The sequence below is a fragment of the Chrysemys picta genome, chromosome 4, assembly GCF_011386835.1.
Source record: "Chrysemys picta bellii isolate R12L10 chromosome 4, ASM1138683v2, whole genome shotgun sequence".
In the NCBI taxonomy this organism is placed as follows: domain Eukaryota; kingdom Metazoa; phylum Chordata; order Testudines; family Emydidae; genus Chrysemys; species Chrysemys picta.
The window spans coordinates 49641170-49668570 of record NC_088794.1 but is presented as its reverse complement, the minus strand read 5'-3'; the positions used below and the strand labels follow the sequence as shown (position 1 = coordinate 49668570).

Genomic DNA, 27401 nt, shown 5'->3' with positions numbered 1-27401 from the left:
AATGATTGCTAAAATAGGAGAAAATATATAGATACATTAAGTAGTTTATGGATGTTCTCCAATTGAGTTATTTTCTGAAGAGAAATCCAAGTATAAAATATAACTCCAAACTTAACATTTCAAAATTGTTCATGCTGCTGTACAAGATATATTTCAGATATTTTTCCTCAATATACCAATTCATACAATGCAATAAGCAAGCATAAAAATTAACCTAAGAAACTAATGCTTTTGTTTACCTATTCCTGTAAAATTGATCAGTATTTGCAGTGGTTCAAAACCAGATTAGGAAGAGAGTCTTTTCAAGTTTTAAAGGGAGATATTTTACAATTTTTGTTCAGACTTCTGAAGTATCTATGATTCAACTTCTCTAATTGCGGTTTTATAATAAAAACAAATGTTCAGTAAATGTTGTGTATCAAAGCAATAGCTACAGGTTACAAACGACGTTTATTTACTCTACTCTTATTACTTCAAGATGCCTGATTTCATAAAAATCCTTCAGTTTACAAAAAATGTCCATTATCACCCACATTTTCACTTGGTCATCTCTTTCGGCATGCTAATGTAAACTTACACTACTTTAGATATTTTATATTTTTCTTACTTCTCAAACTTCTCTTCACTTTCTAATTCCTGCTATTAATTTCATGCCAGTCTCTTCATTATATACCACTTACAAATAATCTAATATGGCTTTGTTTTTCTTTTCTATATGTACAGTAACTCCTTACTTAACATCATTCCGGTTAAAGTTGTTTTGTTGTTACATTGCTGATCAATTAGAGAACATGCCCATTTAAAGTTGTGCAATGCTCCCTTATAATGTTGTTTGGTAGCCGCCTGCTTTGTCCATTGCTTGCAGAAAGAGCAGCCCGATGGAGCTAGCTGGTGGGGGCCTAGAACCAGGGTGGGTAGTCAGCCCCCCTAAGTTTCCTGTGCGGCAGCTTCCCAGCAGGCTGTCAATGGCAGGCAGTTCCGGTGTCCCTCCCCCCACTGCCGTGTGCTGCTTCTGCCCTCTGCCTTGGAGCTACTCCCGGGAGCCTCCCGCATACTGTGCAGAAGGGGAGTGCTTATGTCAGGGTGTCCCCCTCCCAACACTCCTGTACCCCATCGCCACTGAGCCGGGGGTGGGGGGTTGGGGAGAGAGAAACACAACAGGCTGAGAACAGAGGGAGCTTGCTGGCAGCAGCTGCTGTCTCAACTTGCTGATCTACTTAAAAAGGCAATGTACTCAGCGTTGGGTCAGTGTACTTAAGGGGGCAATGCGTGTCTCTCTCTCACACACAGGGTGCGTGTGTGTCTCTGCCATGCTGTCTCCCCTTCCTCCATTCATGCTGCCTTGTAGAGAGTGAGGCTACATTAACAACGTGTTAACCCTTGAAGGCTCAGCCGAGTGCTAGTTCATCGTTTAGCAGCAAGGCATTCCCTGGGAAATATCCCATCCTCTGACTCCACAGTATTAAATTGTTTGTTTAAAACAAATACTGTGTATATAATGTCTTTTGTCTGTCAAAAAAAAATTCCCTGGAACCTAATCCCCCCTATTTATATTAATTCCTATGGGGAAATTGGATTTGCTTAATATAGTTTCGCTTAAAGTAGCATTTTTCAGTAACATAATTACAATGTTAAGCGAGGTGTTACTGTATATGTTTAAAAAAATGTATAAAATAATAAAGGATCAACAGCAATATGACTCATTTGTGTTAGACTCTCTTCAAATTTGGTGCATCATTTTACCTGGAACCAGATATTCCCCTGTACTTAAACTACTGTACTTAGGTTAGTGAAGCTCCACATACTCTAGAAATCTAAAAGATCAATAGCTGCGGAAACACAATGCATTTTGTTCCACAGGAATTCGTCTCTCTTTACAATAAAAATTATGTCTAAAAAACAAAAATGGTATCCTAATTGTTAGGGTAAGTTATCACTACTATTTGCTCTTTGAGCTACAAGCAAACACATTGTATGAACTTGTACGAAGTCAGTGTCAGAAAAGCTATATTGCACCTACCCTCTAGCCATTTTTTTCCCATAAATATATACAAGGTGCTATTTCCAAGAACATGAAGAATTATGACTGTCATTCTGTTGTTCACTGGGAAACTTCACCACTTTTCTTACAAAGTATTGTAACATGGCTTAGCAAGTGAACATAAAAATATATTGTTGACATACTGCTAAGCATTTTGAAAAAAATGCATTATAACTGAGTGCTTCAATGGTCTAATTCAAAGCAGTTCTCAAAAAAACTTAAGCAACCCAAGGATCCACATTTTGATTTAAAATTTTTCGTGCATCCCCAAGTCCCCACCTTAGGCCCAGACCCCTTCCCCAAAGGCCCTACCCCACCGCACCTCTTCCTGCCCCCCCCCCCGCTCACTCCATCCCCCCCCTCCCTCTATCGCTCGCTCTTCCCCACCCTCACTCACTTTCACCAGGCTGGGGTGCGGGCTGTGGGAGAGAGTTTGGGCGTGGGAGTTCCGGGAGCAGCGCAGAGCCAGGGCAGGCAGGGAGCCTGCCTTACCCCTGCTGCGCTCCCTGAATTTTAGCACCTAAAATCTCCCTGTTTGGCTTCAGTAGCCTCTGGGAGACAGAGCCCGATTCTGGGAGGCACTAGGAGTGAGAGGGAGGAATTGATCAGAATGGCCTGGGGACCCCCAGGGGTCTGTGGACTCCAGTTTGAAAAACCGTGGTCTAGTTAAATTTTAATACTTTTTTTTTCAGACTGTATTTCTCCATGTTTAAAGCTAGATGGATTAAAAGGTATTTTTAATAAAATAGAATAAATACATACATTTCTGTCCTTCTCCTGAACCTTCATCTGCAGCATAGGGCTCTGCTTTGAAGTACATGTATTGTGCTTCTCCTGTACTCTTGCCACTTTCATCATATTCACTGTCAGTTCCAGAATCTTCTTCTGCTGTGTCCCAGGTTTCTTTTTTCCCCTCATTTGCTTTAGATCTCCTACTACTTGTGATGCTATGAGAGTCAAGTCCATTAGCCAAGGGGATCGGGGCATTGTCCACGTTGCACAAAGTGTCACTGCTGTGACTGGAACTAAGAATATCACTGTCCACTGAACTTGTGCTTCTGTCATTATTCACATCAGAATCTGACCGCTCCTCTGACTGGAAATTTTCTGGATCAGAAATTTGAATTTGGTTTTCAAGTTCTCTGTTTTCTGCTGATGCTAAAGAGTCTACCTCATTCAAAGGTGATTCAATGTTTTCAAAGTCACTTGCTTCTGTGCTCTTGCTACTGTCTCCATTATCCCCTTCCTGCTCTTGCTGCAGCGACAAGCTTTTGAGTTTTTCAGTGCTTTCTTCCAAGATAGCTTCTACAGATCTCATATTACCCAGAGGTCCTTTCACTCTTGCACAGGCTTCATCCAAATTGCCTGAATCTCCACTCGCTTTTTGATTGACTGTCCTTTTAAATTGAGACCCAGGAGATTGTTCTGGCAATGAAACATATAGCCTGATTGTGTTTGCATGACGATCCAAAAGTTTCCACAAATGGGAGTCTGTATATGCCATTTGGCGATCCAAAGACTCTGAACTTTCAACGAAGACCTAAACATAAAATCATACCATTATACTACATAGCTATGTTACTTAATAGTACAGGCAGCAACATACAATATATACAAGTATTCAGAATGCATTGAAAAGATGACAATATAAAAAATTACTCTAATCTATTTTTAAATCCCAGTTTTAGAGGAGACTTAATAAAGAATACCCACCTTATTAATTATTCTGACAGCTAAATAATTTAGTTTTGCATATATTAAATAATCATACTAGGCAGATTACAAGTAAGTTGTAAATAGGTGGATAGGGCTCCTACCAGCACTACTGGACAACTAAAATACGTAGGCAAAATTTTAAAAACACTTTCCTACAGCCAGAGGGCTAGTATGCATACAGAGTAAGTTGTACCACCTAACATACAATTGATAAGTGTTAGCACATATGCACTTGTATTTTTGTGATGGAGTCAAGGTTAAGACCCTTTTGGAAGAGGGACCCTAAGTCTCTTATTTGAATTTATGATATTGCTTAAATAAAATGCATGGTTGATGCAAAACCATAGGCTATTTGCATCTTAAGATTCAAAGGGCTGTTTTGGTGGAAGGTGAATTCCTCTTTTTCCCTTCCTCAAAGGTTGCCATGCTTTACTGAGGTTTCCTCAGATGAAAAGGCTTGAATGCAAGCTCATTATGGAGTCTATCAATACTGTTCTTTTGCTCAGCTACAGAGCAATACAAAGTCCTCACAAAACCCTGCTGATCCGGATGCAATATTCCTATGTAGCAACATGTTCTGATGCCAACAAACCACTCTTGATCCCAAGCCTCAAAGCCAGAAGATAATTAATGGAAGAAATGTCTCGTGTGACCAGTTAAACGACTACAACAGTAGACACCAGGACAAAGCTATATATGCCAAAGTACAAAATTATTCAAGTTCTCACCTGCACTATGAAGCTACTGTTGGAAATATTTACTGTACATACTCTGGTCGAAGCTACCAGATTATAAAAACAGGTTTTTTGTTTGTTTGTGTTTAAGTTCTGAAGGAACTCCCATTCCAAGAGCAGATATAATGGTCCAGGGCCTTGAAATACAAATTATACAAATCTGTGAGCAATACACTGCCCCTGCTGCATTCATTAGTACTAGGATCTTATGCTGTTGAACTTCAGAGATCAGCCAGATTGCAGAATGCTGGAAACAGCTCAACCTTGTCTTAGCCATCTGGTTTCAGATAATTCTTACCTTAGCTCTCTTAACAGTACAAAATTTGTGAGGTTCTCTTAAACTGAGAGGGGATTTTGAACTGAAGAAAAAAAATGAAGTAAATGATATATCCAGCTGTTCTACATAAGTATTGTAAAAGTTAGAAAAATCTAAGTAGTGGTTATAAATATATTAGAAAAGAATGATTTAAAAACAGAGATCTTACCTTATTACTTCTAAAAAAGCCTTCAGCTTTCAGCGTTTTGTTGCCTACATTGAGAAGACGCAAGTCATTGTAGCAACGTTCCAGTATTACCCGCATTGTTTCAGCGGGCAGACGTACAGCCTACAAAACCATAATGCAGTTTAAGAAAAATAGCATATACTTTCATAAATATTTTTACTTGATTTCTAAAAGCTATCACATGGAAGGAGAAAGTTTGGTTATTATTAGAATTTGTAAAATAAAGAGATTAAATCAGCCTGATTAAACCGTTTAAAAAGTTTGAAGGGAACAGTGAAAACCATTCGGTCTCATTGTTTTCACCTTGTCATACAGGAGGAGAACAAGGGTACCTTAATGAAATTAGAAGGCAATAAATTCAGAACAAAAACAAAATACTGCTTTAACTGATATGCCGTCAACTTTTGAAATTCACTTCTTCAGGAGGTCAGAGTAACAAACAAATGTTTTTAAGGTGGCTGGTTACATTTTCAAATGGCTAGATATTTGTAGCTATGCAAGTTAAGAAGATAGTGCAAAGAATCCAATCTGAGAAGGTAAGAAAATAATCTTCTGAAGCATCAAGTATTCCCCATTGGTCAGCCATCTTCTATAAGTGTTTTGATAAAATAAGTTGAATTAAAATTTTTTGAAAGCAAACACAAAAACAGGATCTGTTTCAAACCCTGTGAAATAGAAACATCTTCAAAATTTTGAATTTTGCGGGAGATTTTTTCCTTCCTTTTTCCAGTGATATTTCGTATTAGGAAAAGTTATATGGGAAGTTACATAAGGATTGACTAAACTCAGTTTTATTCCAGTGTAATTCTAACAGTGACAGTGGAGTTACTGTAGTCTTATACCACTGCAACCAAGGCAAATCAGCCCCCAAATAAAAGCATCCTATGCCATAAAAGCTGTCAAAAGTGGTATCCTGCAAGAGCAGTAAAATGCAGTAATCCCATAATATAACAAATTCTACCTCATCTATTTAGAAGCTGAAATTCAGATTTCAGGATTACCCTGGAATTTGAGCCATATATAGTTATTCATTCATATTAACACTGAGCTTGAGATTCCCTGCTGAGACTCTGAGGGGAAGCATAGAACTTTTAGCTCTGGGGACGGAGGGACTTATCTTGATTCTTGGCTATTCTCAGGGAAGGAGAGGACCGCAACGCTACATGTTACCCCACCACTAGCATGCTGCCTACACCAGGGGCTTGTGAGGGAGTCTTTGCATGCAACTGTACACGTCTTCTGCTGTGTCTGTGTCTCAGGAATCTTCCCCTGGCTGGATATGGGCGGTCAGGCCCCTTTTAGGTACAGTAACTCCTCGCTTAACGTTGTAGTTACGTTCCTGAAAAATGCGACTTTCAGCGAAACAATGTTAAGCGAATCCAATTTCCCTATAAGAATTAATGTATTGTTAGGTTCCAGGAAAAAAATTTTCACCAGACAAAAGACTATACATATACACAAAGTCTAAGTTTTAAACAAACAATTTAATACTATACACAGCAATGATGATTGCGAGGCTTGGTTGAGGTGGTGAAGTCAGAGGGTGGGATATTTCCCAGGGAATGCCTTACTGCTAAATGATGAACTAATACTCGGCTGAGCCCTCAAGGGTTAACACATTGTTGTTAATGTAGCCTCATACTCTACAAGGCAGCACAAATGGAGACAGACAGCATGGCAGACAGAGACAGACACACACACCCCCGTGTGTGAGAGAGAGATGCGCATTGCCCCTTTAAGTACGCTAACCCCACTTTAAGTACATTGCCTTTTTAAGTAGATCAGCAAGTTGAGACAGCAGCTGCTGCCAGCAAGCCCCCTCTGTCTTGAGCCCTGTCGTGTCTCCCTCCCCGCCGCTCTATGGAGCAGCTCTAAGGCAAAGGGCAGGAGCAGCACATGGTAGTGGGGGAAGGGACAGCTGAATTGCCGGCAACTGATAGCCTGCTGGGCGGCTGCCGCACAGGGAACTTAGGGGATCGGGGAGCTGACGGTCCACTCTGGTTCCAAGCCTCCACCAGCTAGCTCCAATGGGCTGCTCTTTCTGCAAGCAGTGGACAAAGCAGGCAGCTGCCAAACAACGTTATAAGGGAGTATTGCACAACTTTAAATGAGCATGTTCTCTAATTGATCGGCAATGTAACAATGAAACAACGTTAACCGGGACGACTTACTGTAGTCTGAAGGCCTGGGAGCAGCATAAGGTTCTCGCCCCATGGTATTTAAATCATACTATGTTTTCATATTTAGACAATTAAAAACTATAAATTACCTTTGAAATGAGTTGCTTGAATTCTGTAACTGTCTGATTCAAATAAGCTCGCACACTGATAGAAGGAGCAACAGATTCAGTCTTTAGGTCTACTACATGAACCTTCACCATAACCTCTGTAGCAAAGAGAAAATGTAGTACGAGAATGATTCAGTTAAAAAAAAAACTAACAGAAGTGTGATGTTTACAGTATACCGTTTAAAGACTATCATTAAATATACATGAGTTTTAACTCACTCCACTAGCAGTCACAATCACAGCATTCTTCTTTCAGGCAGTAAGATAAGCAACTAATCTAATGACAACTAGATAAAAGTGTTATTCAGTGTATCGTCTAATTATAGCAATGCTTTCTAGCACTGCTTTAATTAGAACACTGTCAGCATCTGCTACATAAAAATGTAACAATTAAAATAGTTAACATTTTTGAATGCTGCAGATTTTACTAGAATCTAATTCAAGAAAAAAATCTCATCCATTCACACTCTTAAGCATTTTTGTTTCACATTGCAGAGTTTGTATTTATCATCATCACACCAGAAGAAGTGAGCTGTAGCCCACAAAAGTTTATGCTGAAATAAATTTGTTAGTCTCTAAGGTGCCACAAGTACTCCTGTTCTTTTTGCGGATACAGACTAACACAGCTGCTACTTTGAAACCATACATTATAAACTTTAAGCTGATTTTGGATTTATGGAACTATATTTTTTACCTCCAGGTTTATAACACTGGAAAACCTGGTCAGGTGTTCTTGTTTCCAAAAGTAAGTCAAACATGTATGTTGATTTGACTCCTCCAAGTAAGAGTCCCATTGGTATATCCTCCTCCTCTTCTTCAAATGATCGCTCCAAATAATCATGGAACTCATCATATTTAACAAGACGACAGCAGTCCAGAGGAACTGCTTCTTCTATATCCATTATCTAGAATGTAAATGCAGAAGTGAAATTAAATACTATTTCACAATAACGTATATATATTCTTTCTTTAACATAATGCATTTCTCCTCCCTCCCACAATAGCCCTTTGAGAATCCAGGCATGGTTCTTCTTGGCCGCATTAAGTTCTCACATGAATCCTGACCTAGCCAAGGTCCTACTACCACTACCCTTTCTCCCACACATCTCTTGGCACACACAGTATTTAACTGGTAATGCCACTTGGATTATGGCTTTGCTTGCCACACAATCCCTAATAAAAGTGAAAGAGCTGCTGTGCTCATGACCTTATGCTATTTCTTTTAGCAGGAGGCCAACAGAAGAATGTTTGATGTTTGTTTTTCAAAATAGACAGAGTGGCAGAAGACAAATTTGTCCTTCTCAAAGCAAATATGACTAGGGAGAAGAGAATACAAGTGAAACCAAGAGTAGTTAGGAGAGGTGATTGTGGAAACAGGGACCTTGAGCACCTGAAGACACAATCCAAGAAAAATGTCTGGACAGCAGAGAAGGTTGCGTATTGACTAAAAAAGTGGTGACTTCAGGGCCTGTAAGCCCCAATTAATGGAGTCTTGTGATCACATCACAATGCGAACTTTCAGTTTAAAAAACTAAGCTCCTATTTCCTGATTGCAAAGAAAAGCTTGAAAATATGATGTAAGAGTAACTGATGCAGCAGCATCTGCACATAGCCTGAAACAATAAGAGGGATGAATTGCCCAAGCATCTCAAATGGGGTATTCACTCCAAGACCCCCTGCTCTGGAGGGCCATGCTAACACCACTCTGGCAGAGAACATGGTGTGAGGCAGGAACGAAAGAATGAGCAGGTCCAACCCATCCACCCAAGCAGATACACCCCAGGTGCTGAGATGAGCACTGAGGGGGCCCCATGCTACCACTACTTTTTTGCGGGTGGGGGGAGAGGGGTTGGGAGATGAGGGTGGCAGGCAGAGACTGACCTTGCTGCCTCTTCTAGGAAGGAGATGGCAGCCCACTGTGGCTGCCCCCAGGCTCCCCTGCCACCATTAGAGTACACAGGAGTTGTGGTATGCCTAGGGTTCTGGATGTCCTTTATAGTTAGAGGTCTTTAGAAATATGAGCTTCTACAACTCATGCTTCTTTAAGTCTATCTGAAAAGAGTCATCCATTGGCCCTCTAGAATTAGGAATAAATGTCACTGGATCAAGTGTTCAGAACCTTCATGACAATTATCTTTTGCCTATATTTATTTTCACACTATTACTGCAATCCTACTATAAATTGTCATACTTCCTCAAAGTATGGAGATTAGAGTTAAATCACTGATAGAAGAAAAAAAAAATCACTTGTGATAAACCAACCACGAAGATGGCATTGGAGGTTTCAGAATACGGGTATGTGAAGTCAAACTGGTTTTTTAAAGGAAGGGTTGGTGCCAAACCAATTATTCAAAAACCTCCTATCAATGGAATAACTCTGTCAGTAGTATCAAAATAGAATGTCTTGTGCTGCTTTTCTATATAGAAGAGAGCAAAGATGGTAAAATTAATATATAAAAATATACTGTGGACAAATATTATGCATCGGTCAAATTACATCAGCCAGTTTTGCTACATTGCCATTCCTGATGCTGTACCTTGTAAGCAATTTCTACAGCTTCCTTCAGTGTCTTGTCCTTATGAACTTCTAATTTATTCTCCATCATTATTTGTTTCACAGGATGCATGCAGAACAATTTTATCTGTAAAAACATCAATAAAATGAATAATCTTAATCTGTCACAAATGCATTTGCAAATACAGTACACTGCCATTTATTCAAAATCCTATTACCAGAAAATCTGATCCCACAGTGTGACCCCAATTAGCCCTACAATAACACTAATAAGTTGTCAGTGAGCCTTTTAAAACCTATTAATGCTAATCAACAGCGTTGCTCTTTTAATGCTTTATATTCTGTACTTTATTAAAGAGTTAGAATTTATTTTCAATAAAATTGTTTTTAATTCTTTAACAAAGTACCAAGTGTTAAGCATTAACACAACAAAGCCATTGATTAGCTCTAACAGGTGCTAAGAGGCTAACTGAGAACGTATTAGCAGGTGATTCACTAACATAGGGCTACATGCACTGAAACTGCAGCTCAAAATACAACTTCCTTTTATACGAATGCCTGGATATCTGAAAGTTTTGGGTGCCTTCCTGGCCATTCGGATAAATGGAGCATACTATAATGTCTTTTAGTGTAAAACTATGTTTGAATGGACAGCCACATCTTGAACTAACCAAACAAAACACAGCTGGAGCAGTACTTCTGCTTTTGCCTTATTTCAACCAGTTGAAAACACTTTAAAAGGCAACACCAGGGTGAAGGTGGAAGAGAAACTAAATAGCAGTATTTGCTGAACAAAAGGTTTAAAATTACAAGTCACAAAGTGCCAGATCCAGAACTATAGAGATTATATTGAACACTGACCAAATAGTAGACCTCTTCCAAAATCTACCAATAAGGGATGTGAAAGTACAGTTTCATGTTAACAATGTAATTTTTAAGGCTATACAGTGCTGTCACTGAAAAACAGCATCTATTCCTAAGGTGGACTGATTGAAATTTACCCTAAGAGCTGCATGATCACAGCTGCCATACTTTTTGCTTGTTATATATTTCCAACCAGAAAATTAGATTTAAAAACCAGACAAGGAATCTCATTTCTGAAGGAAACTTCTAGGGGCCACACTGGTATATAGAAAGATTTTGAGTGTCAGAGACTACTAAAATATGGCACTTTTGTTTACTTAGTGGTTAAAAATTCAGGGATCTAGCTGACTACAGATGATAGCCCTGCCCTCCACTTTGTATGGCATTCAGATATGTAGCGCTTTAGTTTTTATTGAGCTACCTATGTAAATACTTCACACACTATACGTATTGTAGTAATCATTTACAACATATTTCAACTGTTCTTAATAGAAGTTTAGAGTCAATGTTAAGCAACCTGGAATTCTAACCTTGCAAGTATTGCGCTCAATTTCACGTTGCTTCTTTTCTTGCTCTTCTAACTCTTTTTCTTTCCGTACCAATTGTTTAATATGCTCTGGATATTCATTCACTTCAAGAAATTCTATAAATAAAAACAAAAATTAAATGCTGATTAAAAGGAAGACTACTTTTTAAATGGCACTTTTTTGTAGAATTCTTCACTGTTTGCAATATACTCTCAGCAACCTGACAAATTCTTCTCTTCCTACTTTATTCTTTTCAGTTAAGCTACTGACTGTTTTCGCCTGTGTTTTAAGGGGAGGTGAGGTCAACTTGATTCTATTTCTTCAGTTGTACTCCTGCATTATCAAAGAGATTAGAATTCCACTAAGGATAGTTTTAGATAATAATGCAGAGTCAGCAAGGAGTTTTGCTGTTTACCAAGAGAGTCAAGACTGAAGACTATGTTCTAAAAGAGAAGTTTTTTTATTACGATCAACTCACTCACCTTCCAGGAACAGGAGAACATTCCAACTTATATCATCAAAATAATGATAAAAAATTTTTTTTTTAAATGTAGAGCAGTGCACTAGGTAAGATTCTCTGCTACAAAGGGAGAAATGTAGAATCTGTGACATTTCTCAAAAAGTTAAAGGAGGAACAAGTTAACACCTGCAAATGAAGTCTTTTGGCCTACAAGCGTCACATACGCCCTGTGGAATTGGACACATTCCTTCTCGAGTTTAAAAAGTAGTTTAGGATATCACCTCCTTCGTAGAAGATGTGGGCTGGCCATAGTTAGGCATTGGACAATATGAAAATATATCATAAAGGTTAGACATTGATGACGCTGAAATTTGAGAATCCTCACTATTTTTGTTTCTTGAGAAAATAATATCCAATGCATCTTTGTGAAAACATGCTCAGCGGTTGATTAGTTACAGGTTTTGTGGAACTTCAGAGTAAACAGCATATGGAGATTACTGGTTCTTGCTGGGAATGACTAATATTATTTCAGTCATTCAAATGTTGCATCACTCAATTCTATGTTCTCTTCTCTTAGATATTCTATTTTAGCCATATATTTTGTAAAAATCCTTGGGCTGACAGCATTCTACCACCAACCTACTCAACCTATTGCAAGTTGGAGGATTCTTTAATGGTCTTTAACTCATATCTTTGTTTCCACTAAAGCATATGGTATTTCTTTATAGCTAATATATACCTAAAGCCACCCAACTTCTCAGAAATCACTGGAACCCGGTACTTAGCCTATAGCTGTTCTCTTGTAATTTTTTTCCCTATTACACACAAAATGTTGTATTTCCTTTGAAGCTAGAGGTATACCATTATTCACTGTATGGAGAAATATACTGGCATGGGACAGAGATAAGGAGGTTACTTGCCTTATGGTAACTGGAGGTTCTTTGAGATGCGTGTTCCCTATCTGTATTCCACTGTGGGATAAACATGTGCTCCATGTGCCCGGAGTCTGAGAACTTTGGAAGCAGTGTCCGTTGGCATGCACCCGGCGCCCTTACCCTTGTGCCTCCAAATGAGGAATGAAAGGGCATTTCGGCCAACCGCCTCTCCAGTTCCTTCTTTACCACGAATCCAAGTAAGGTCTGAAGCACAGGGAAAGACATGGACCACACATCACAAATAACCTCCAGTTACTATAAAAAACCTCCTCTTTGAGTGCTGGTCCCTATGTGTATTCCACTATGAGTGACTGACAATACTCAGGAAGGAGGAAAGGGCAAGGTCGCAGGCAGCAGAGTAGTTTGAAGGACTGCTGTCCCAAAGGATCCATCAGCAGCAGAGTACTGTACTAGAGCATAATATCTCGCAAACATATGTATGGAAGTCCATGTCACTGCTTTACAAATGTCAACCAGATGCACTTCCTGAAGCAATGCTGTAGATGTTGCTTTTGCTCTTGGGTTTGAGGGCTCATTCTACACTTGTGATGGAGAAAGATGAGAAAATTGACAGTAAGATACAACCAGAGATCCACTTCATGATCCTCTGAGAGGTGATAGCTTGATCTCTGACTCTTTCCCCCATAGAGAAAAAGAGAGAGTCTGGGAGATTTTCTAATCAATTGTGTCTTTTGTACATAGAAGGTTGGGCTCAACAGGGCTCCCAGTGGACCTACCTTCTTGGCTGAGGTGATAGCCACAAGGAATGCAACTTTCATAGATAAATGAGATGGGGAACATGTAGCTAATGGCTTGAAGGGAAGCTTTGACAGAGCTTACAGCACCAGGTTGAAATGAGGGGTAGGCTTCCTTTCTGGAGGAAAGGTGCTAATTAGGTCTTTTAAGAATCTGATAGTCAACGGATGAGTGAAAACCAAATAACCATCAGATGGGCACATACTGCCTGCTGCCAGGTGGACTCGTAAAAACTCAGGGAAAGGCCATCCGTTTTGAGAAAAAGACGACAATCCAAAATTGAGGGAATATCCTCTTACTTGGGCTATATGTGCTTCTCACATGCCCTGATGGAGAAACGCTTCCACTTGGCTGAACAGGATTTCCTAGTGAAGCTTTCTGCGGTTAAGGACAGTTTGTAGGGATTCCAAACAAGAAAGCTCTAGTGATTATGGCCATCCAAAAACCAAGCTGTAGGATGAAGCATATCGGGGATAGGATGCTTGATTCTGCCACTCTCCTGGGTCAAGAGGTCAGAAAATGATTGGATGCTAGCAGGACGACAGCCACTGCAAGTACGGGAACCAAAACAGTCTGGGCCAATACGGGTCAATGAGAATGACTCTTGCCCTGTCTTGATGAATTTTCTCAAGGTAGAAGCAGTAAAGGAGCAAAGGTGTAGGTCAGATGACCCAATCATGAAAGAAGGAGAGCATCACCTTAAGAGTGTAGCCCTAGAGCACCTCTGGAGCAATGTGTGTTGCATTTCTTCTTCATTTAGGAGGTGAACAGAACTGAGTGAAAATGTTGCTTACTACTGACTTGTGCAATTCCCACTCATGATAGATGGCAAAATGCCTGTTTGAGGGCATCTGCCAGCACATGGTGGGTTTCTGGAAGGTAAGCTGCCAGCAGTGTGTGATCTGATTCTTGATACACCAGTTCTATAGGGTGACTGCTTCTACATACAGGTGGATTGATCTCACACTTCCCTGTTTCTTGATGTAAAAAGATGGTTGCCATATTGTTTAACGTTATGAGGACATGGTGGGACATTATGAATTTCAGAAAAACTTTGCAAGCTTCTTGAACTGCCCAAAATTCCAAAAGATTGACGTGCATCCTGGCTTCTCAAGGTATCCAAGTGTCTTGAGACATATGGCTGTCCATGTGCACTGCCCAGCTAAAAAGAGAAGATGGTAGGAAGGGGATGTCATAGAATATCAGGATTGGAAGGGACCTCACGAGGTCATCTAGTCCAACCCCCTGCTCAAAGCAGGAACAATCCCCAGTCAGATTTTTGCCCCAGATCCCTAAATGGCCTCTTCAAGGATTGAACTCACAACCCTGGGTTTAGCAGGCCAATGCTCAAATCACTGAGCTATCCCTCCCCCAAAGACCTGATGAGGGTCCTTCCATCATGTTAGAGAAGCTGTTACTCTGGAAGGAATTGTTACCATAGCGTTCATGTTTACACTGTGTATTCACCAAACATAGAGACATGCCTGAAGGCAATGTAGGCGGAGTCTGGCAAAAGAGGTAACTTAAATGCATGAAGCTGTTTTTTCTTCTTAGAGGGCTTGCTCATGTTGATTCCATTCTAGATGACTCACAAGCATTATACATGTAAATGTGCGGACGGACGACCAGGTGGCAGCCTTGCAGATATCCTGGATCAGCATTTGGGCTAGGAAAGCTGCCGAAGAGGCTTGTGCCCTGGTTGAATGGGCGGTTACAATCGCAGGATTGTAGCCCAGTCGTAGCAGTAGCGGATATAGGCAGTAATCCAAGAGGAGATTCTCTGAGCCAACACTGGATGACTTTTCATCCTGTTGGCCACTGCGACGAATAACTGTGGCGACTTACGAAAAGGCTTGGTCCTCTCAATGTAGAAGGCTAGTGTCCTTTGGACATCCAGAGAGTGCAACCTGCGCTCTTCCTCTGACTTATGAGGCTTAGGGAAGAAGACAGGTAAGAATATATGTCCTGATTCAGATGAAATTGCGAAACAACTTTGAATAGGAAGGCCGGATGAGGTCGCAGTTGGACCTTGTCCTTGTAAAACACTGTGTAGGGCGGCTCCAAGGTAAGTGCCCTAATCTTGGAGCTCCTGCAGGCAGATGTTATTGCCACCAAGAAAGCAACCTTCCAGGAAAGGAGGAGGAGGGAACAAGATGTTAGAGGCCCAAAGGGGGCTCCCATGAGTCGCGACAGCACAAGATTTAGGTCCATGAAGGAACAGAGTCCCTAATGTTAGGGTGTAGGCACTCTAAATCCTTGAGGACCCTGGCAGAAAGGTTGTGGGTGAAAACCAACCTACCCTCAAGCGGAGGATGAAAGGCCAATATAGCGGTCAAGTGGACTTTAACAGATGAAAGAGAAAGACCATCGATCTTAAGATGCAGGAGATAATCCAGGATTAACTGTAGTGAGGCTCTCTCGGGTCGAATACCTTTATGTGAAGACCAGCATGTAAACAGTTTCCATTTCCCCCCAGTAGGTTGCTCTGCTAGAGAGCTTTCTGCTGCCCAGCAGGACCTATTGGATACAAGAGCCACTCATCTGCATTCAGCAATGCGGCAGCCAGGCCATCAGGTTCGAATGCAAGAGTCTTCTATGGTTCTGACAGAACAAGTCCAACTGGAGCAGTAGCTATAACGGGGCGGCCACCGAGAGATCTAGCACCATGCCAAACCACTGCTGGCATGGCCAAGTCGGCATTATGAGGATTACTTTTTGCTCTGTCCTGCTTGATTTTCATGAGGACTCTGGATTAATGGCACGGTAAGGAAGGCGTACATCAGAGCCCCCGACCATGGGAGCAGGAAAGCGTCTGACAGGGACCCTCTGTCTGTCCCCCAAATCGAACAGAAAGCGTGGCACTTTGTTTTGCCTGGATGCAAACAAGTTCACCTGGGGAGTCCCCCACATATAGAAAATGATGCTGACTACCTCTGGATGGAGCGACCGCTCATGGGGAGACGAGAAGGTCCTGCTGAGGTGATCTGCCAAAGTGTTTCTGGTTGCTGAACACAGAAGTTCCAGAGCCTGAGGACTTCTTGGCAAAAGATGTAGGACTTCTTGCCTGCTGATGTAGAGCATAGCGGCAGTATTGTTAGTCAGGACCTGAACCACTCTGCCTTTCATATGAGGCAGGGAAGCTTGACAGGCTAAGCGTACCACTCCGAGCTCCCTGACATATATGTGTAAGGAGCAATCGCGACTCGACCAACAACTTTGCATGCAGAGATTGCCCAGATCGGCTCCCCATCCCAGAGCTAAAGCATCAGAGACCAGGTTGATTGACGGGAACAGGGCTGCGAAGGGGACTCCCTCCAACCCCAATGTGGGGTCCAACTACCAAGTGAGCAATGACAGTATGTGGTCCGAAATCTTGACTACCTGGTTTATGTTGTCTCTGTTGGGGATGAAAACCGACGCGAGCCACATCTGGAAGGGCCTGAGATGGAGCTGTGCGTGCCGGACCACGTAAGTGCCGGACCACCATGTAGCTCAAAACGGCTGTCTCTGACCCCTGTGGTGTTTCGAAGGGCCAGGTTGAGCAGGCAATCGAGAGAACGAAGCGCGGTGTCACTTAAACCCTTTGTCTTTGTTCTATCTCCTGTAGGTCCCCTGCCGGGAAAGCCCCTAGGACCGAGGTGGAGGAAGCCGGAACTGCTTTCTGGCCTGCTGTGGAGTGTGGAGGCCCAGTGACCGCAGGGTAGCCCAGAAGTCTTTAAGACCATGTAGCCTTGCGTCAGTGAGCTCAGAGAAGAGCGCTGCACCCTCAAACAGGAGGTCCTGGATTGTGGCCTGCTTCTCTTGGGATAACCCCAAAGATGGTAGCCAAGAGCTGCACCTCATGGCCACTCTGGTGGCCAAGTCTGTAGCATCTCCCAACATATGGAGAGTGCCCTTTGCCACCGCTTTGCTCTCTTCCAGGATTGTGGCAAACTCAAGGGCCAGGTCCTGTGGAAGGGCCTCCCTGAACTTGATAAGGGAGTTCCATAAATTAAAATTGTACCTTCCCAACAGGGCCTGGTGTTTGGATACCCGGAAATGTAGGCTAGCCGTTGAATAAATCTTTCTGCCAAAGAGGTCTAGTTGTTTGATGTCTATTTTTTGGTGTGCCGCTCACCTGTCCCTCCTGTTAACTGCGGACACGACCAGCGACCCCACTAATGGGTACGTATAGAGATAGTCAAACCCCTTGGTGGGGACGAAATACTTCTATAGTACTTGAGTGGACAGGTAGTGCAATGCGGGCCGGGGTGGAGGATGATATGACATTGAACAAGTTGTCTGATTGCTCCTCCAACTCCTTGATTTTGATGTTTAAGTTGGTAGCTACCCTTTTAAGGAGAGCTTGGTGCTTCTTAAAGTCTTCGGGGGGGGACAGCCAATCCAGAAGGGCATGGCCACCGTTTCAGCCGGCGACGAAGGCGAGGGCATCACCAGGGGAGGGGCGGGTTCTCCTTCCCGGAGATGGCTCCTTGGGTGTTGATGCCTGTTGAGTTGTCTCCGTGGTGGAAGGATGGGACCGGCATCACCAGTATCCCCCAAGGGGATGGGACCGGCATCACCAGTATCCCCCAAGGGTTCCAACATGGCCATTGACCAGGCCATTGTCCCTGCTGCCATGCCGCGGACACCGTGCTGGTCTAACGGGCCAACAGGGATTTGCACCCCCTTGGCAATAGGCTGAACCCCAGCTCCAACTGAGACCAATCCCCTTCCGGTGACCATGGCGGGGCTGTGGAGGCCTGCATGTACCGACTAACTCTCAGAGACTGGTGTCTAGAGAGCAGGGATTGCCGCCTGTCCCTGAAGTGGTACCAAGGCAGCGGAGGTCAGTGTTGCGATGGCTAGTGGTCCTGCAACAGCGGGGACCAGCGCCTAGGAGACTGACTGGGTGATAAAGATCTGTGCAAAGGTAATCTTGGGAGGCTGGTCAGTACTGGGATAGTGAGGATTGGTGCCTTGTTCTGGCGATCTGGGGACCGATAGTGCTCCCCTGCCCTTTGGGGAGGTCCCATGGCTTGCTTTTGGGCTGCAGGGCCTTAGCCACTTCTGGCACCTGGCATGGCATCTGTGGACTGGTAGGCCCACCAGTTCTTTGGCTGCATGGGCCATCTAGACGATAAAGGTTCCTATAGAAGAAAAGATCCCCTACCACTCCCAGGAGTTGGAAGCAGATCCTTGTCTGGGCTAGGGGGTCCGACCTTAGCGGTATTCCCCTGTAGCTCCGGGGTGGGCACGTGTCCTGAACTAGGTCCTTTGCCCAAAGCCCCCTTCCCCTCCTTGAACGGTGCTGGGGAGCCCTTTTTCTTCGGATGCTTCTTGGGCACCGGCGAGGGGAACAGTTCTGGGAGAATCCCAGTGCTGGTTGGGCACTCTGCACCAGTGCAGAGGTGCTGGGAGCAGAATCCCATCAGGAGGGCTCCAACGCTGGGCACAGCGCTGCCTCCATCAGGAGGGCTCTCAAGCAGTCCATCTCCTTTTGGGTTCTGGGACGAAATTTTTTGCAAATCCTGCACTACTTCTTTATATGGGATTCCCCCAAGCACTTCAAACAGCTGCTATGAGGGTCACGGCATTAGTGACCCTGTTGCATGAAGAACACGGCTTAAAGCCCAGGGAACGGGGCATGCCCAGCTCCAGGACAAAGTCCCAGCCAGGACTCTAACCACTAAACTAACAACTAACACTTAAAATGCTAACTAAGTACTTACAAACTATACAGAAAGGAAACAACAATGGGCTGTTAAGAACCACTACCACTCTTGCTATGCAAGACAAGGCACTTTGACCAACCATCATGGGCAGTAAGGAACTGAGGGTGTAGGGCCAGCGGCGCCTCATATACTGACGCATGAGCGCGGCACTCAAGTGGGCACCACATTCGACCCTATGGATACCGCTAAGGCAAAAATCTCCGATGACTGTGCACGCGGGCTTGCACACATCTTGAATGGAATCAACATGAGCAAGTACTCAAAGAAGAACAGACTTTTCCAAGTTGCCTTTAACTCCTAAGGCCGGTCTACACTAGGGGGAGGGATCGATCTAAGATACGCAACTTCAGCTATGAGAATAGCGTAGCTGAAGTAGACGTTGTGACGTTGTGCAGTGTATACGGTTTTATAAAAACATGATAATAAGTGAATATAATGTAACTGGGATAGCTTTAGAAAAATATGGTAAAAAGTGAATATAATGTAACTGATATGCTTCATGCAAAAGGTCTCTTGTAAGGTATCATTACAAAGCTTATAATCTACTGAGTGTGATCATCCGATTTGTAGAAATGTACCACTCTTGTATCTAAAACTAGAAATATAAAATATAACTCTGAGGGCCTACTGTAATTATGTAAAGTGTGGGCCATTAATGATGGTTTGGAATCTTGATGACTCCCATTGTCTGCAGATGGCTGTCTTTACCTGTGAGTCTTCCTGTATATGTGTGTGCTGGCAAGTGAGTAATGAAGTTGCAGTGACATGTGATCATGTCACCTGAACTGGAATCCATCTTTAACCTGGTGCTTTTCCAGTGAGGGGGGGTGGAAACCCAGAGGGACAAAGGGTTCCCACCTTATGCAAAATATATATAAAGGGGTGGAAGAAAACAAAGGGGAGAGAGGAGCCATCATGAAGAATCCCCTAGCTATCACCTGAGCTACAACAAGAGCTGTACCAGGGGAAAGAATTGTGCCCAGGCCCGGAAGGTGTCCAGTCTGAGAAAAACGTACTGAAACATCTCTGAGGGTGAGATTATCTGTATTTAGTTTGATTAGACATAGATTTGCACATTTTATTTTATTTTGCTTGGTAACTTACTTTGTTCTGTCTGTTACTACTTGGAACCACTTAAATCCTATTTTCTGTATTTAATAAAATCATTTTATTTAGTAATTTACTCAGAGTATATATTAATACCTGGGGGAGCAAACAACTGTGCATCTCTATCAGTGTTATAGAGGGCGAACAATTTCTGGGTTTGCCCTGCATAAGCTTTATGTAGGGTAAAACGGATTTATCTGGGTTTAGACCCCATTGGGAGTTGGGCATCTGAGTGCTAAAGACAAGCACACTTCTGGGAGCTGTTTTCAGGTAAACTTGCAGCTTTGGGGGCAAGTGATTCAGACCCTGGATCTGTGTTAGAGCCAGACGGGAGTGTCCGGCTCAGCAAGACAGGGTGCTGGAGTCCTGAGCTGGCAGGGAAAACAGAAGCAGGGGTAGTCTTTGCACATTGGGTGGCAGCTCCCAAGGGGGTTTCTGTGATCCAACCCGTCACAGTCAGCTACGAGAATAGTGTAGCTGAAGTAGACGTATCTTAGATTGACTTACGGCGCGCGATCAACAGCTGCGGCTCCTCCATCGACTCCGCTTCCGTCTCTCGCTCCTAGAGAAGAAACTAGATGAAGCATAAATGAGATTGTCTTGTGGGCTTCCTGACAACTCCTGGCAGCAAGAAGCAAATTGTTGAGATGGAATAACTTCAGTCTTCTCCTATGTAAAATGAGCTGTTAGTACCAGGAAGACCTTGGCAAAGACTTGGGGAGCAGTGGTCTGAGAAAATGTCTGTGTATCGGGTGAATATCCACATGAAAGCAAGCATTCTTCATATCAGGAGTGGTAAACCATACGTCTTTTTCCAGGGATGAGATTATAAATGCCACAGTGACCATGCAAAACTTCAGTTAACGGATAATTCCAAACTCCCTTCTTTTGGAAGATTAGGAAGTATGTAGAGTAAAAACCTTTTTCTCTTGGTACTGAACAGGTACGAGTTCTACTGCTCCTCGCTGGACGAGGGACTCCACTTCCTGAGAATCCCCTTATGAGAATGGCCCCTGAAGAGGAACAGGATGGGGGTTTTGGAGATCAGGAAGTAAACAATCGTTATAGCCAAATTGGCTATAACAATCTATACATCTAATACCCACTTGTCCATAGTCCTGGCACTCCAGATGTGGAAATACAGTGCTAAACGACCCCCAACTGGTATGTGGGGGTTGGGTGGTGGTATTGTTAATGGTTTGTAGCTCTCAAATTCCAGTCAAAATTTTATTTTCATCAGCGGATGGGATTGAGATGGTACTGTAGATGTGAGGATGCAAGGAAACAAGACTTCTGTACTCTCTGCCTCTTATGAGGAGGGTCATAAGATCACTGCTGATAAAACAGAGATGCCGGTCTTGGTCTGTAAGGCTGCCTGTGCTATTTCCTTTTTGGGGTAGGTGTATACATTACCAGGAATGGAGAGTGGCTCTAGAGTCCTTTGAAATATGTAAGGACTTTCATTGAAAAGGGTGTCTTTCATCTGTCCTTTCACTGAAAAGCCCTTTGGTGAAGACAGCCAAGCCCTCCATGGTGTCTTGGATCTCCCTGGGAAATCCTGAGGTGTGTAACCATGACTCATAACCAATTACAATGACCATTGCCATCGACATAAATGATGTCTCTGCTGTATCAACTGCTGATTGAAATGCAGTTCTGGCCACCAGCTTGCCTTCATCAATAAGAGCCTGGAAATGAGCTCTATCTTGTTGTGGTTGCTTGTCTACAAAATCCATGGATTTTGAGCAGTTTAAATAGTTGTGCTTAGCCAACATTGCTTGACAGTTCACTATACAAAAACTGAAGGCAAGAAGATGTAAATACCTTTCTTCACAATAAGTCTAGACATTCAGCTTTCTTGTCAGAAGATGCAGATTTAATATGTAGTCCACATCTCTCCATGGAGAGGGTTCGGTACCAGGTGGATAAAAAGGACTCCTGCTCCCTCGGATGGGAAATAATATAGTTTCTCTCAGAGGTAAGGGCTTATGTTGCTGGTGTATTCCCAGACTGCTCTAGCAGAATAAATTTTGTTGACTGGAAGTGTTATTTGGCTGAATCTGGTGGTTTGCAGAATATCCAGGAGCTTATGCTGGTGATCCTGGCCTCTTCCCAAGAGAGATCTGGAGTGCTTCTCCCACCCTGTGCAATAACTACTGAGTGTTTATGGTCATCCAGAGGGGATGGAGAAGCCAGGGTGACTGCATCATCAGGAGACAAAAGTAGCAAACTTCTTGGTATAGGTGGAACTGGTTCACAGTCCTTGTCTTCAGCAGGGTCAGGAGGAAGCTCTGACTGTTCAGAACAGGGTTCGGTATGGAAAGAGCCCTCACAGGATGGGCTTTAGAGTGCTGTCCCAGGGACTCAGTACATCTTAAGTTCTTAGAGATGGACAGAGTAGGTTTTCTCAACTTATGTGGCATTATGTCAGACGACCTAAGAGCCAATTTAGAAGGGGACCTGCCTTTATGTTTGTCCAAGCATTCTCTGCCTTCCTGATGAGACCCTGATGGGGCTCTGTGGGTACAGACTCTCCTGTAGCAGAGTTGGACCTCGTGGCACGGGGTGTACTCCATGTAGATTCAGGCCAATGTAGGAGAGGCAGGAGGGGAATCCTACAACCTGGGTGTGACTGCAGCCTCCTGGCCTCCTATTCTAAGCCAAAATTCCCACGGCTCACAGGTATGGCTAGAGAAAGACTGGCAGATATTACACCTAACTACGATGTGTGCCTCTCTGAGGCAGCATAAGCAGAGCAGATGGTCATCGCTGAGTGAAAAGGAACAGGGACAGGACACACAATTCTTGAAGCTCTGAGTTCTGGGAATAGTCTGAAACACCTAACAGTGTATTGGGAGGGTGGGGCAGGAGGTAGAAAATCTACCTAACTATAAATACTTTACTAAAAGTTATTAAAACTACAGAAATAACTATAACAACAAAGGCAATGTTTAATATTTACAGAAAGAAGAATTCGAAGGAGAGCTCCAAACACTGGAGGTTCCAACACAGGCATGTTGCAATAAGAAGAAACTGGAGAGGTTGTCGGCCTGCCTCGCCTTATCTCCTTGGTTGAAGGCACGAGGAAAGCAAGGGCACACATGCAGGCTAACGGACACTGCTTTCAAAATTCTCCGACTCCAGGCACCAGCATACAAAGAAGAACCAGTAGTATCCTGTCCAAAATGTATCTATGCAAGCTGGAAGAAAATTCTTTGCTTTTTAACTGTAAACAAATATGATTTGTGTTAAATCAAGCTTGGACTTGGAAAAAAAAAAAAGGATATTCTCATAGCTGCCATTGAAACAACTGGTATTGAAGCAGCCAGACTAATAAGCAAGCAAGGAATGGTACAATTCTGAAGTTGCAAAATGACCTTTTTTGTCTAAAAATATAACAGAAGGCTCAAAATTCACCATGCAAGTCCAAAATATATCTAAACCATCAATGTAAGTTCTTTGAATTAAATTCCAAGGTGTCAATTCGAACTGATATTTTGCTGTTGTCTTCACAATGCTGCTAATTTCCTTGACTGCATAATCTTGCTCATAGCTGTTCTAATTGACTGACTTTCTGGTCAATTTTATGCAGGCTAAAATTTCACCCAGCAGGAAAGGGTTAAGGGAAACTGATGATTGTCTAGTTTTCCTTTTAATACAGTTACAATGGCAGAATGTTATTACGTAGGCCAGATTTTCAATCCATTCCCCACACACATATGCACAACTTTGCATGCACACACAACTGAGTGCTGAATGCTCTATCACCTGTTTGTGAGGTGATGGAATTCATCAACTGCATATGCTGGTGACAGCCACACATCTACAAATAGATGGGACTGCCATCTCTAACAGATGCACACGTTAAGATATACTGGCCTGCTTAGCAACCACATAGCGAGTACGGCCAAGAACACTTTTTCAACCTGCACCTGGAGAGAAAAATGCAACTTCTTCTCTTTGATGAAGACCTTAGGGCAGTTATTCACGTTGACATTGACGCCATTAAGAAACTGAAGTTAATCAGGCAATTATATTCTGCACTATTAAGTATAATTCTGAGCCAGAAGAGACACACCAATGCTTTGGAATCTGTATTGACTGCCAAATAAGTTTCTTGGTGGAATTCAGAGTGTTGATTTTAACATACAAAGACCTAAATGGTTTGCGACATGGTTCCCACAAGACCACCTCTCTCTCAATGCCATACTGCTCCTCTTGAGATCAGAGATGCTTAAGATAAAGCTCCCTTGTTATGGGTCTAACCCTTCATTATATTATATACTGTGTAAACAATCCTTAGTGGGGCATCTACATGCTAGCACAACTGAAATAAATGGAAGTAGGCAATTGAGAGCGCTCTCCCCATAAGAGATCACTGCTTCTGGATTTTACTTACTCTGGTTCGTCACAGCCCAAGTCTGTTAATCAGCAGGCCCATCCTATCCCCTAGGTATTTATGGCAGGGAGGGTGTTGAGAATTAAAGAGGTCTATGTGAGGTGGAAAGATTTCTAATCTGTTAGTACTGGAAAAGCAATCCATTATGCTGGGGGGAGGGGAAGAGGGCTAAATTAAATTATTTCAGGGCATCTAAAGTCCAGACAGACACCTATTTTTGTTATCAATATAAAAATAAATGAATAACTATTTGATATGGCTAAATTTAGTTCTAATACCAGCTGTCAGAATCTGTAAACAATTTTAAATGTTTTTCAGCACAGAAGCTGAGCTATTTTCCCTTTGTGGCAATGAACTGGGGTTACACTAGAGCTTTACTTTCTTTAAAACTATAGCTTTGAAATCACAAACCAAGTTCATCTCTGCAGTAATTCCATTGATTCTTATTCTTAAAAAAAAACCAAAAACACTCTATTCTGACTGATTAGGTGGTAGGATATTTTGTGTAGCCACTACTACTGTTTTGGGTACATTTCCACAACTGACTGTGGCCTGGTCCACACTAACCCCCAACTTCGAACTAAGGTACGCAAATTCAGCTATGTTAATAACGTAGCTGAATTCGAAGTACCTTAGTTCCAACTTACCGCGGGTCCAGACGCGGCAGGCAGGCTCCCCCGTCGATGCCGCGTACTCCTCTCGCCGAGCTGGAGTACCGGCGTCGACGGCGAGCACTTCCGGGATCGATCCCAGAAGATCGATTGCTTACCGCCGGACCCGGAGGTAAGTGTAAACCTACCCTTTATCTCCCTGGATTATAAAAGGAAAGGAAAAAAAACATGGACTAATCTTAATATGCTGGTTCTTCCCACAATTTAATATTTTGAAAACAAGCTTCTTCTGTACTTTACAGAGCTTTGACCCTGCTGCATCACCTAGTCGCACCCCTTTCCCCCTCCCCGCTGTTCTAGTGCTGAAAGGAATCTAAATGGAAAAACCATTAAGCTTCCTTATTTGCTTTATTATTATCCTTGTTTAAAGAACCTGAAAAATGTCTACACAGAGAAGAGAAATTGCTCCTGAAGCCCTATGAATACTGGTTATATCAACAAGACAAAGAACAAACCTTTCAGTAAAACCTACCAAACAGACACTCCTATCCTAATGTAGGAGCTGGATTTTATAATGTACTATGAGAATTAATGTATGATTTAATTTCATCCTGTCAGCCACCCCTTTTGAATAGCAGAAAGGAATGACAGACCAGAACAATCCTTATGAGTAATTATGGTCACCCTTTTGTTTTAGAATAAGTTATAAAGCTACTATGGTTTCCTATATGTATTACAAATTAGGAAGTAAGAGACAGGATTTTCTATTGTATCTATGTTAAGAAGTATCAGAGGGGTAGCCGTGTTAGTCTGAATCTGTAAAAGGCAGCAGAGAGTCCTATGGCGCCTTTGAGGCTGGCAGAGGTATTGGGAGCGTGGGCTTTCGTGGGTGGGGGCCTCACTTCTCCAGATGCATCTTCTTCTTGCATCTGGGGAGGTGAGGTTCTTGCCCACGGGGGCTTGTGCTCCCGGTGCTTCTGTTGGTCTTGGAGGTGCCACGGGACCCTCTGTTGCTTTTTATGTTAAGAAGATTAGAGGAATATTGAGGGCCTGAAGCCCCAATGTGAATTGTTTTAGTTATAAGATTTAGCAAGGCTTGATTTATAATGTATTCTCCTGAATATACAATACTGCTGTCTGTATACCTTTGAAGGTTTCTGTAAGAGATTGTTTGTGGGAATGAGGTATACATGCATCAGAAAAAGATAAGGTGTGAAAGCCATCACAAATTTCCAGATGGTCAAGAAAAAGTGAGAGACTTGGAAAGACCAGGAGACAATCAGAAAACATCCATTGTATCCGATGTTAAACATGTTAGCAGCACTGACTACCTCAGAGGTGAGGCAGGCACCCCCAAAGGCGAGACAACAAATAAGAGATAACGATGGGAAGCCCGACAATAACCATCAAATGATAACACCACTTAAGGACTAATGATGACAGGATGACATTGCAAAATGCATGGACTCAAATTTACAACTATAAAGCTGGGGTGTTTTGCCATGGAACTCTGGGTTCAGTCCTGCAAAGCCTCGGAGCATCGGATCGCAACCGACAGAACCCAGCTCCACACTAGTGCTCAGTCTAACTGGCCATGAGATTGACTTGAGTTACAACAGACCGGTAACTATGAACATCACTGGCGGGGGGGGGGGGGGGGGGGGGGGAGAGAAGAGAGAGAGTCTCTCTCTCTCTCTAAGTCTAAAAAGCGTATGCTAACTGTGGTATTCTCAATAAATGCTGTGTATTTACCTTCCTCTATAAAGATCCCGTGTGCTTTGTATGAGCATAACACTAATACCATGAAATATCACACAAATTATTTTAAAAGGGTAAAGAGTAACTACAAAAGTAAATTGCACTTCTACTTTGCCTCATGTATGAAAATTACTTAAGTTCATTATAAAAATATCAAGTCTAACAGACATAGCAATTAGAACCCCATATACACTCTAAAAAGCCTTCCTACTCTGAAATTAACATTTTTAGTCGAAATCTGTAAACAAAAAAAAAAAAACCCACTACCAAACAAACACACACTTACTTGCATTTCTTGTCGGATCCTTCAGTCTGTATATAAGCATATATGCATTTGTGGAGCTAAGAGGGAAATATTTTTAAGAATATCAGTATCTGACTTGGAAGCCAAAATAAAATATTTTTATTAAAGTTATTAATATAATAAATAGCTGTACATGGCAACTAATACTGTATATTAATTCAGTAATCACA

The 27401-nt window shown here is 42.5% G+C and overlaps 1 protein-coding gene across 4 annotated transcripts in view; it reads right to left on the bottom strand.

The window, feature by feature from the left end:
* USP47 (ubiquitin specific peptidase 47) overlaps positions 1-27401 on the bottom strand; it is a 102428-nt gene that overhangs the window by 17956 nt on the left and 57071 nt on the right. For all 4 annotated transcript variants that reach the window (XM_008178925.4, XM_008178927.4, XM_065594855.1 and 1 more), the window contains 7 exons: positions 27214-27269; positions 11191-11303; positions 9819-9923; positions 7976-8186; positions 7264-7379; positions 4977-5096; positions 2804-3581 (listed from right to left, as the gene is read on the bottom strand). In XM_008178925.4, the coding sequence (XP_008177147.1) occupies positions 2804-3581; positions 4977-5096; positions 7264-7379; positions 7976-8186; positions 9819-9923; positions 11191-11303; positions 27214-27269 (1499 nt within the window). The remainder of the gene's footprint in view (positions 1-2803; positions 3582-4976; positions 5097-7263; positions 7380-7975; positions 8187-9818; positions 9924-11190; positions 11304-27213; positions 27270-27401) is intronic.